This window comes from Phaenicophaeus curvirostris, chromosome 23 (assembly GCF_032191515.1).
Source record: "Phaenicophaeus curvirostris isolate KB17595 chromosome 23, BPBGC_Pcur_1.0, whole genome shotgun sequence".
Classification (NCBI taxonomy): Eukaryota; Metazoa; Chordata; class Aves; order Cuculiformes; family Cuculidae; genus Phaenicophaeus; species Phaenicophaeus curvirostris.
In genome coordinates, this window is record NC_091414.1 from 6,491,546 (window position 1) to 6,503,347 (window position 11,802).

The following is an 11,802-nucleotide window of genomic DNA, read 5'->3' on the forward strand; positions in this document are numbered from 1 at the left end:
GCCGCACCATGGGGGCCTGTCTGGGGGTCTGCTCCCTGCTCAGCTGCGTGAGTAGGGGCTGCGAGCCGCGAGGGAGCGGGGGTTGCGCCGGGGGGTGGTGGGTGTGATGGGGGCCGGGGTTTGCTCTGGGGTTGGGGGCCCCCAAATGACTTGAGGGGGTGGGCAGGGGAGACCCTGGGATGCTGCAGCCCGAAGGGGAGGTCGTGGAGATGGGGGGGGTGGTCCGAGGGATGCAGCCCTCTGTGCCTGGGGGGATGTAGGGGACCCCCAAGATGGCTGCGAATGTGTTTATGCAGGGGATGTAGGGGACCCCCAAGGGGGATGTGCCCCTCTGTGCCTGGGGGGCGCGAGGGACCCCTGGAGGGATGCACCCCTGTGTGTATGGGGGATGCAGGTAGATGTGTGGGCTGGGGTGGGTGTCCAGTGCCGCTGTACCTGGGGGAAGCAGGGACTGACACCCCACAGCGCCCCAGCGATGCTGAGAGGCTGGCGGTCCTGCCTGGTTCACAGAATCACTAGGTTGGAAAAGACCCACTGGATCATCGAGTCCAACCATTCCTATTCCTTTGGTTCTCACTGCTGAGCCCCAAAGCGGGGGGGCTGGGGATGGAGGGAGAGAAGGAGCTGGGATGGGGGTGCAGGTCTGCGGGTAAGGGGGCTCCATACGGGGTACCGTGGTCCAGGGCAGGCCCTGGGTGTGTGTTTCGGGGTGCTGGATGGCAGAGGTTGTGTGATTTGGGGTGCCACGTCCCAGGACAGGCCCTGGGTGTGTGTTTCGGGGTGCTGGATGGCAGAGGGTGTGTGATTTGGGGTGCCACGTCCCAGGACAGGCCCTGGGTGTGTGTTTCAGGGTGCTGGATGGCAGAGGTTGTGTGGTTTGGGGTGCCACGTCCCAGGACAGGCCCTGGGTGTGTGTTTCGGGGTGCTGGGTGACAGAGGGTGTGTGATTTGGGGTGCTACGTCCCAGCACAGGCCCTAGGTGTGTGTTCCGGGTGCCATGCCCGGTGACGCAGGCAGGTGCCCGTGGCCGGCGCTGCCTTTCCTGGCGTTGCCTCACCTGCGGGCATGGGGCCAGGGCAGAGCAGCCAAACCAGCCCTGGAGTTGTGGCCCGGAAACTCGTAAACAGCGCCGGTTTTGCAACTTGACCTCAAAGTTTTGGAGGTTTGGGAGCTTTTGAAATGTAAGATCTGATGGAGGGGGATGGTCTGTGAAGCCTCTGTCCGTAACACATCCAATACTTCTACTTGTGAGCAGGTATCAGAAAAGCCAGCAATTATTCCAGATCAGTTTGTTGCCTGATTCTGGTTTTTTTTCCCCAAAAACCTAGTCTGGCGCAGGTTGTGCTAATGGGTTAGTGTTGCTATATAGGTTTTGTTCTTCTGTTCCTTACAGTGGAGCTGGTTGAGCTGCTTTAGCTCAATTCTGAACTGAAAAAACACAACAGAGGGGAAAAAATCCCCACCTCTGAGCCCAAACAACCTCCCCAGTCTTTTCCTTTTTATTTTTTTTAAATCTTAATAAGAAAATCAGAAGTAACTCTTTCTGGTCAGCCTGCATCGGGAAAGCAGGGAAAGGGGCTCTTGATCAGGGAGTGCAGGGAGAGGATGAGAGGGAAAGGTTTTCAGCTGAAAGAGGGGAGATTGAGATGAGATATCAGGGAGAAATCTTTTCCCGTGAGGGTGGGGAGTCTCTGGCCCAGGTTGTCCATCCCTGGAGATGTTCAAGGCCAGGTTGGTTAGGGTGTGGAGCAACCTGATCCAGTGGGAGGTGTCCCCCCAAGGGGGTGGAACTGGATGGGCTTTGATGTCTATTCCATGATTCTGTGTTTTGACTTAAAGCAGCATCAGGTTACCAAGCCATCTCTTCATCCCTGTCTCATTAAAACTCTACAAGCCATTCCCAAGTGAAACTTTGCACCACACAAGAAATTTTCCTTTCTGTGCTTCCCATGATTTACCAAACTCTTCCCATGACTGCCACGAGCAGTGCAGTCGTCTCAACGCTGCCTTCCTGGAGGACAGAGTTGGTGTTTGACAGCAGAAGCCTGCCCAAGACAAAGCAAACCCTGGGGGCGCGTGCAACCCTCCGACACGGTTTGGGCACCTTGTGGGGACTAGCAGCCTCCTTGCACCAATGCAAAGCCACCTGCCAGACGTGAGAGCCACCAGCCTTGCAAGCCTGTGCCTGACCTTGTGGGTTTGGTACTGATTAACCTGCTGGGTGACTAATGTTTGAGGAGATAAAGACTAGTAGCTCAGCATTGCTTTTGGTTGACTCAGTCTTTGCATTCCTGGGTTTGCTGGAGTGAAGGCGGCACGCAGGAGAAGTGGTGTTGGGCTGGTGGTGCTGAGCTGGTGGTGCTAGGGTCTAGTTTGGTTGGTGTAGTTGGACTCGTGTTGTAGGGATGTCGTTATTGGGGTATTGTTGTTGGGGTCGTGTTGTTGTGGGGGTGGTGTTGCATTGGAGTGGTTGGAGGGGAGACCTCATTGCTCTCTACAACTACCTAAAAGGAGCTTGTGGAGAGGAGGGAGCTGGGCTCTTCTCCCAAGTGACAGGGGACAGGACGAGAGGAAATGGCCTCAAGCTCTGCCAGGGGGGTTTAGGCTGAACATTAGGAAAAATTTTTTCACATAAAGGTTCATTTGGCACTGGCAGAGGCTGCCCAGGGAGGTAGTTGAGTTACCTTCCCTGGAGGGGTTTAAGGCACGAGTGGATGAGTTGCTGCGGGACATGGTTTAGTGATTGATAGGAATGGTTGGACTCAATGATCCTGTGGGTCTTTTCCAACCTAGTGAGTCTATGATTCTATGATTGTTGTTGGGTTGGTGGTGTTGTGTTTCTCTGTTTTGGACTGGGACAGTGATTGTCCGGCTCCAGCCACGCTCTCCCAGCCACCAGGCACCACAGCCCTGTTGTGCGTGTTGTGCTGGAGTTGAGTTGGTTTAATGAGGAAGTTGATAGTGAAACTTGAGAGGTGTATCTTTCATCTGCAGCGGCTGAAAACCGAAGCTTCCTCATTAACCTGCCACTTTTGTGCTACAGCCACTTCCCCTGGTTGTCTTTTTCCATCCGGCTGTTTGGACATTGGCCATGTTAATCCTTATGAGTGTCTTTGAAAGGAGGTGTATCAGAGCGTGTCCAGCAGTGCCTTAGCCTGGGGGGATTTTCCTTGAAGCGTAGAATCGTAGTTGGAAGTTGTCCCGAGTTGGAAGGGACCCACAAGGATCAAAGAGTCCAGCTCCCATCCCTGCACAGGACACCCCAACATTCACACCGTGGGGCTGAGGGCCAGATGCTGCTGGAACATTGTCAGGTTTGGTGATGTGACTGTTTCCTTGGGAGCTGTTTCAGGGCTCCACCACCCTCTGGGGGAAGAACCTTTACCTAATGTCCAACCTAACCCTCCCCTGGCATCTTCCTGCCATTCCCTTGGGTCGAGAGAGGAGAGCTCAGTGCCTGCTCCTCCTTCTCCTCTTGTGAGGAAGCTGCAGAGCACAATGAGGTCTCTCCCCTCAGTCTCCTCTTCTCCAGGCTGAACAGACCGAGTAACTTCAGCTGCTCCTCATACGGCTTCACCCTTAAACCCTTCACCAACTTAGTGGCTACTTTTTAAAGAGAAAGGTTTAGCGTGTGCCACAGAGTTCCTTTGCTATGGAGCTTAGAGAGGGGATACCCAAGAAGGGCACCATGAAAAAAGGCTCCTGGTGACATGGGACTCTCTTATTACTGTTGCTCGGAACAGGGCTGCTGTACCCTGTTACGTCAGAGCTTGCCTTCCTGTGGTCACAAGAAGCTGTAAAACCTGAAATACAGCCATGGAGTTTGGCCATGTAAGGGTCATCCTTGAAAATAAACCTCCAGCAGGCTCCAGGGATGCTGTGGGCTCTCCATAACTTCATACTAGAAACTAAGTCCACCAGCAGCTTTCACAGAGGTCAACCACAAGGTCTGGAGGCTCCACATGGAGCAAGTGTTCCCCTTCAGCCCAGCTCCATCATGGCCCCATGGTCACCCCTTCACCACCCTTCCCCCAGACCAACCCCAGGGAAAATTTGATACCTAAGGCCTGGCCTCCTGCAAGTCTTTTGTGATGCTTGGACATCTGAACCCCCAGATCCAACAACTTCCTGAACAACCAGTTACCAGGCTAGTTTTGGTGATGTTGGGACTGGTGCTTGGTGTTTCAGCTGGAACAGAGAGGAGCTGGAGGTACTGATTTGATAAAGTTAAGGTTGCACTAAGGTGCTTTGATAGCTCGGGTCAAATAATGCCGTAATTCTGCATTAACAGGGATTTTTGTTATTGTTCTCTCCTTTTTTTTTTTAATTTGAAGGGAAGATATAGTAGCTGGTGCATTTGAAATGCATTCCTGTGCAAGTGGTGCATTTAATGAGCCTGAAAGGAAGCAAACTCTAATTGAAGGCCACTTCTTCCTGCTTTTAAGTTGAAAGCATGAAGTGATGTCCCTTGAGCAGCTCTGGGAGAGATGGGATGGGGGTTCCTGCAGGATGCGGGGGCGCTCTCACCTGCTCTGGCTCCCATGGGTACCCTCAGCAGGACGTAGAATCATGGAATGGTTTGGGTTGGAAGGGACCTCAAAGCCCATCCAATTCCAGCCCCCTGCCATGGGCAGGGACACCTCCCACTGCAACAGGGGCTCCAAGCCCCATCCAGCCTGGCCTTGAAAAACGTCCAAGGAGGGGCAGCCACATTGGTCTGGGGTGCGAGTAAACAGGAATAAATCAGGAAAGAGGTGAATATTCCTCAAATAATGATGTGCTTATGTTCAAAAAAAGAAATTCCAGCCACCTCTGGTGATTTGAGGGCGTCGAGGTGATCGCTCATGAGCATCCCTGATGAGGGAGCTGCAGGTTTGATGTCCTGCTCATACAGCAGCTCAACATCTGGTTTTCTTTTCTGCCGCATCCATTTTTTACTCTAATTTTAGCAATGAGAAATGTGTATTTGAGCTGACACTGAGTGATATTTAATTAATATTCCATAATTAGGAAGTACATAGCTGCATTAAACACTCAACACTTGCACATCCCTTAATACTGGAAGAGACCTGAACCCTGTACAAGAGATGTTTCTGGCTGGTTGATGTGTCTCAAGTGCTGGAGAGGAAGAGCTCTTCAAAGGGTAGAAATGAAGTATTGAAAGCAAAATAAATCAATGAAGTTGGCTTGTAAGTAAAGGGGAAGTAGTTTGCTGAGGACCAGAGATGGTCACAGGATTTCCTAGGAAGAGGCTGGCTCTGATACAGGAGTTAGAAACGCCTGATGCTGTAAATTTTGAAATAAATGGACTTGGGAATGCATTTTAGCTAGAGAAGACTGTTTGGAAAGTGAAGCAGATGCAGAGAACTGCAGGCCCATCAGTCTCAACTCTCTGCCTGGCAAGATCATGGAGCAGATCCTCCTGGAGACTCTGCTGAGGCACATGGATGATAAGTTCTAGTTAAAGTAAAGACTCCTTTTTCTCCCTGCAAGCCTTATTCCATGCAATCCTTGTGCAGGAAACCCTTGCCAATGTTTTGCCAGGCAGTAAGCCTGGGTTTTGTTCGCTGGGGATTCCCTGGTTCCGCTCAGTTCTGGTGCAGCAGAGGGAGCTCCTGGAGCGAGGGTGCACCCAGCAGCGCTGCTCGTGCTGGATTTGGGAAGCCAGAACCCACCAGGGACTCTCAGGAATGCTGTGCCTCAGTTTCCCCACCTTGAAATTGGCCTTTGGGGCAGGGAGTGGGTGGCAGAACAAGGTAGTTTCCCCGTGATGTGATATCAGTGTTTTGCCCATCCTGTAGTAGTTTGAAAGGGCAGCCCTAAATTAAGGCTCAGTGGCGGGTCCTGTACTTGGGTCACAACAACCCCAGGCAGGCTGGGGGAAGAGTGGCTGGAAAGCTGCCCAGTGGAAAAGGCCCTGGGCGTGCTGGTCAACAGCAGCTGGACATGAGCCAGCAGTGGCCCAGGTGGCCAAGAAGGCCAACAGCATCCTGGCTTGGATCAGCCATGGTGTGGCCAACAGGAGCAGGGATGGGATCGTCCCCTGGACTTGGTGCTGGTGAGGCCACAGCTCAAATCCTTGGTTCAGTTTTTGGCCCCTCACTGCAAGGACATTGAGGTCCTGTACCGCATCCGGAGAAGGAAACGGAGCTGGGGGAGGGTCTGGAACCCAGGGGTTGTGGGAGCAGCTGAGGGACCTGGGGCTGTTTAGTCTGGAGGAGGTTGAGGGTAGACATCATCTCTGTCTACAATCGCCTGAGAGGAGGTTGTGGTGAGGTGGGTGCTGGTCTCTTCTCTCAAGTAACAAGTGATAGCACAAGAGGAAATGGTCTCGACTTGTGCTGTTGAGGTTTAGATTGGATAGTAGGAAAAATTACTTCTTGGAAAGGGTTGTCAAGCATTGGAAGAGGCTTCCCCAGGCAGTGATGGAGTCTCTATCCCTGGAGGCATTTAAAAGATGTGGAGATGTGAGACATGGTTTAATAGAGGACTTTGCAGTGTTAAGTTTATGGTTGGCTGTGGTGATCTTGGAGGTCTTTTCCAACCTTAACAATTCTGTGACTCTGTGATTATTTGCAATCTCTTTTCTCTGTTGTCAAAAGAGTCTCCTGCAAGGCCAGGCTTTGTTTTGACCAGAGCCTTTGTTCACATGCAATTGCTGGGGAGAAAATATATGATGAGGGTGTCTCCAGGACTCTCAGCATAGTTTTCAATGGTGGTTGGTCATTGCAGTGAACCTGTTCCTGTGGCTCTTTCGATTTTGAGTGTCTTTTTGAGGGGATTCAGGGCCATTTCCCTGAGATCCCACAGGGTGCAGGTTGCGATGGTGGCTGGTGAGAAGCTCTAAGCAAAGTCCTCAGCACAGCAGTGTGGATTCCTGGTCAGATCTCCTTACGATTCAAGCTGGACACATGTTTTGGGGACCTCCTCTGACTCGGGGATGCTCTTGTTGCAGGTGTCCTGTCTCTGTGGCTCTGCACCGTGCCTGCTCTGTGGCTGCTGCCCCTCGACCAAGAACTCCACCATCTCCCGCCTCACCTTCACCTTCTTCCTCTTCCTCGGCACCCTCGTGTCCATCATAATGATAATCCCTGATGTGGAGAAGGAGCTGTACAAGGTATATACCTCCCAGAGATCGCTGGGTTTGATTGCCACAGGGAAGAGGTTAGGTTTGTGGTGGGTACACGAGGCTGACTCAGAAAGTGAATTTTTGGGGTGTTTGCTACTTCTGTTCCATTTTTTTCTGAGCATCTCACTGGGGGAGGGTGTTATTAACCCTGGGTTTCCACCGAGGGGACAATGCAGTGGGATAATTTCATGCATTGTGTAGTATTCCCAGATGTCTCCCAGGAAAGTTTCCTACATCCTATTTTTTGGGGTTCTGTTGGCCAAGTGACTCACAAGTCATGGAGGCTTCAGGTACAGGGAGCTGAGGTTTGCCAGCAGAGCTAATGCAAAGGCTGGACCAGGCTTTCTGGCCAAATGCTAGTTTTATCCCAGCTTTCCACTGCCCTACAGGGTGGCTTTAGCTGTGTCACCCCACCAGTGTCCCCAGGCAGCCCAGATGTTTGCTTTATGGAGTAAAGTATGCACTGGAGTAATGATGGGCTGGCCCATCGTTGGTGGCACCAGGGCTCATGGTGAGTGCAGGATGCTGAGGTGATGCTCACCCTCCCTTCACCTTTGCAGCTCCCTGGCTTCTGTGAAGGCAGCAGATCAGTCCTGGGGCTTCAGACCCACGTCAACTGCAGCAGCTTCTTGGGCCACAAGGCCGTGTACCGCATGGGCTTCGCCATGGCTGCCTTCTTCTTCCTCTTCGCCTTGCTCATGGTGTGCGTGCGCAGCAGCAAGGACCCACGAGCTGCCGTGCAGAATGGGTAAGTGCTGGTCCCTGCGAGGAGGATGCTGGTGTGAGGAAGGGCCAGAACCCCCTTCCCCGCTGGGTTCCCACTTGCAGACTGTGCCTCCTCTCTCCTCCTGCAGCTTTTGGTTCTTCAAGTTCCTGGTGCTGGTGGGAATCACGGTGGGGGCCTTCTACATCCCTGATGGTGCCTTCACTTCAGGTGAGGTGCTGCCCACATTTTTCTCTGCATCTCTGGGTGAAACCTCCAAGAGCTGGAGTTGGTATCCCCGCTGCTGTGTGCCCCTGTCACTGCTGAATTCCCATTATCCCTGCTTTTAACTGCTTTTTCTCTTCCCCTCAAGTCTGGTTTTACTTTGGCGTGGTCGGCTCCTTCCTCTTCATCCTCATCCAGCTCATCCTCCTCATTGACTTCGCCCACTCGTGGAGCCAGCTGTGGCTGCGCAACGCGGACGAGAGCAACGCCAAGGGCTGGTATGCAGGTCAGTCCAGCTGGCACCGCGCACGGTTTAGGGATGGAGATGCTCATCCCAGGGCTGGGTGACACTGAGCTAGTGGGAACTCAGGATTCTGCTCCACCTTCTTTCCTTTTTGCTTTCTCCACCAGCTCTTTGCATTGTGACATTCATCTTCTACGCCATCTCCATTGCGGGCGTAGTCCTGCTCTACGTCTACTACACCAAGGCCGAGGGTTGCACAGAGGGCAAGGTCCTCATCAGCATCAACCTCATCCTCTGCCTCATTGTCTCTGTCGTGTCCATCCTGCCCAAGATCCAGGTGAGGTGGTGGGGGCCACCTGGGAGGCCAGTAGCTGTGTCACCATAGGGTACAGGACCAGCGCTGAGCACCCACCATTGTGTTTGCAGGATGCTCAGCCACACTCGGGGCTGCTGCAGGCATCCCTCATCACCCTCTACACCATATATGTCACCTGGTCCGCCCTGGCCAATGTCCCAAGTAAGCAGGATGCGGCCTCGGGTTTGGGAGGGGGTTGCACAGGGCAGGATCACACAGTGGGGTGGGTGCTTTGCTCCCCCAGGTCTCTGCAGGCCATCAGGGCTGGGAAAAGGTTCTGAACCCCCTGTGTGTGTGTCCCCAGCCCAGGCCTGTAACCCCACGCTGCTGGTGAGGAACAGCACCAGCTCGACATCGACCACCCAGTTGGTGACAACCTGGTGGGACGCCCCAAGCATTGTGGGGCTGGTGATCTTCATCCTCTGCACCCTCTTCATCAGGTGAGGACTTGGCTCATGTCCCTGGGGACTGCACCTTCCCTCTGCTGTCCCCAGGCAGGTAGGCACCGGGAGGCTTTTAGGGAAAGGCGATGCTGGAGGGGCGGCCACAGCTTGGTCCAGGGCTTTGGTCACTCAGTGCTTCTGGCAAAGCTGTCCCGGTTCCCAGGGACACAGGGAGGCTGCCCTGTGGGGTTGGGGTCTCAGCTTTTAGGGTTCCCACACAAGCTGCATCCCCCAAACTGCCCTGCCCATCCTGAGGATGGCTCTGCAGGGTTTCCCAAGGCTCGGAGGCGCTGAGCTTGGGCAGGGGGGAAGCGAGGTGGCCACAAGCAGGCAGGCCTGAGCCTGCTGTCCCTCTGCCCGCAGTGTCCGCTCCTCAGACCACCCGCAGGTCAACAAGCTGATGCTGACGGAGGAAAGCGCAGCTGGGGCAGGCGGCGAGGCAGCGGCTGCAGAGAGCGGGCTGCACCACGCCTACGACAACGAGCAGGATGGTGTGTCCTACAACTACACCTTCTTCCATCTCTGCCTCCTCCTCGCTGCTCTCTACATCATGATGACCCTCACCAACTGGTACAGGTAGGCAGAGCTCCCATGGGGACCAGGGACTGTGCCCCTTCCTCTGCATACCCCTCTCCAGGCATCCTCCCTCTTGCGCTGGACCAAACTGTTTGAGGCCAACCAAGTCCTGGGCTGCGGCCAAGGAAGCATGGCCAGCAGGGAGGGAGGGGACTCTGCCCTTCTACTCAGCTCTCGCGGGACCCCACCTGGACCCTGTGCCCAGTTCTGGAGGCTTCAGCACAGGGAGGACATGGAGCTGTTGGAGCAAGTCCAGAGGAGGCCACAGAGATGATCCCAGGGCTGGAGAACGTCCCGTATGAGGACACACTGACAGAGCTGGGGTTGTTCAGCCTGGAGAAGAGAAGGCTCCAGGGAGACCTTAGAGCAGCTTCCAGAAGTGAAAGGGGCTCCAGGAAAGCTGGGGAGGGGCTTTTTAGAAGGGCCTGGAGTGACAGGATGAGGGGGAATGGCTTTAAATTGGAAGGGGGAAGATTTATATTAGACTTGAGGAAAAAATTCTTCACTATGAGGGTGGGGAGGCCCTGGCCCAGGTTGCCCAGAGCAGTGGTGGCTGCCCCATCCCTGGAGGGGTTCAAGGCCAGGTTGGATGGGGCTTGGAGCCCCTGATCCGGTGGGAGGTGTCCCTGCCCATGGCAGGGGGTGGAACTGGATGGGCTTTGAAGTCCCTCCCAACCCAAACCATTCTGTGATTCTATGGTTTCATGGTCTGTGTGCAAGCCCACTTAATGTGCACTCTAATCAGCATTAATTATTTTCAGGTAGCACAGGGCAGGTTGTGCCTGGGCTTTCCAGCTCCTTGGCTGCTGTTTGGGGTCCCTTGGGATGTGGGAGGAGTGGGGACCCAGCCCCTGGGGTGCTTTAGGGTGCAGTGGTGGGGTGGCATCTCCTGGAAAAGGTGCTGGGAGCTGCGTGGGTGCAGGCATAGGGCTTCCCCGCTTCTCTCCTCCGTTCTCTTTGCTTTTTTGCTCAGTGCTCGCAGCCTCCATCCTCCCAGAGCAGTTGCTGCTGGCTCTGCTCGGGCAGGCAGGGAGATGCCAGCGCAGCACGGTGATGGTGCTACCTGCTTGTTGGTTATTTCAGGCCAGATGAGAGCTTGCAGGTGCTGACGAGCCCCTGGACAGCCGTGTGGGTGAAGATCTGCTCCAGCTGGGCTGGGCTCCTGCTCTACCTCTGGACCTTGGTGGCTCCACTGGTGCTGCCAGACCGGGACTTCAGCTGAGGCAGCGCCGGGCACCTTGCTGCCAGGTTGGAGCCGCCGTGGCCGTGTCCCTCAAGGTGGGGACAGCCCCAGCTCTGCCTCAGCACTGGGCTCTGTGCACCAGAGCAGCTGCTGGTTGTGCCTTCTTGCAGGTCTGCTGTTTGAATTTGAAAGGGATGAAGTGCCAAGCAGGGAAAATCAGCAAGGGCTGAGAAAGACATGAGGATGTTGTTAAAGCTCTTATAAACTCTGTGTTTGTCTAGTGCCTTTGGCTGTGGCTCTATACCCTCTTCTTCTAGAGGAGACCACTGCCTTGCCTTGGGAGGGTTTGGGTTTCAACAGCTGCTGTGGAATCACTTGGTGCCCCAGGAGTGCGGTGCCTTTTAGAGAGAGATGCTCTGGGGACCGGCTCTGCACCAGGATTTAGGATCTGGACAGTGTTGCCTCCTCAAACAGCCTGAAGGAAACCAGATTTCTGGGATGCTTCTGCATACCCCTAGCCTCAGCGGTGGCCTGAACACCTTGAGGGCTCTCCTGCCCTGGTGGCCCCGGCTCCTCACGGGCTCTCCTGCCCCACTGTCCCTGCGGAAGAATGTGTCCCTGGTCCTCAGAGGAGCACAGGTTGGGTTTCCCGCAGGCTGTGGTGGCCTGGCCTCAGTGCCTTGCCTTGTTAATAAAGTCTGGTTTGGAATAAACCTAGCAGCTTTGTCCTTTCTGGGGTCTCTGCTGATGTGTGCACTGGGTGGGTGGGAGGTGGAGGAAGGAGGAGATATTAAAAAGCCCTAATGGCACCGTGAGGGCACAGAGGCGCGAATGGCATCGATTTGGAGCATGGGGGGTTGGAGGCCTGGAGCCACTGCCAGCCTGTGGCACCCTGAGGGGCACTGCTGGAGGTGGCGGTGGAGAGAAAAGTGGGGTGCAGGGCA

At 54.6% G+C, this 11,802-nt stretch overlaps 1 protein-coding gene across 1 annotated transcript; it reads left to right on the plus strand.

The window, feature by feature from the left end:
* On the plus strand, window positions 1-11,561 carry SERINC2 (serine incorporator 2). Its single transcript, XM_069875255.1, has 10 exons — window positions 1-47; window positions 6,956-7,117; window positions 7,690-7,877; window positions 7,984-8,063; window positions 8,206-8,343; window positions 8,469-8,638; window positions 8,728-8,818; window positions 8,961-9,096; window positions 9,463-9,675; window positions 10,759-11,561. Exons 1-10 carry the CDS (start codon window positions 9-11, stop codon window positions 10,895-10,897), a joined length of 1,356 nt encoding a protein of 451 aa, XP_069731356.1. The 5' UTR covers window positions 1-8; the 3' UTR covers window positions 10,898-11,561.
* The last annotated feature ends 241 nt before the right edge of the window (window positions 11,562-11,802 follow it).

Bases quoted from the DNA above. Each gene is read 5' to 3' on its own strand.
- SERINC2 (XM_069875255.1), top strand. From the start codon at position 9: ATGGGGGCCTGTCTGGGGGTCTGCTCCCTGCTCAGCTGC. The intron at 8,639-8,727 runs GTGAGGTGGTGG...TTGTGTTTGCAG, and splicing joins CCATCCTGCCCAAGATCCAG to GATGCTCAGCCACACTCGGG. The intron at 9,676-10,758 runs GTAGGCAGAGCT...TGGTTATTTCAG, and splicing joins ACCCTCACCAACTGGTACAG to GCCAGATGAGAGCTTGCAGG.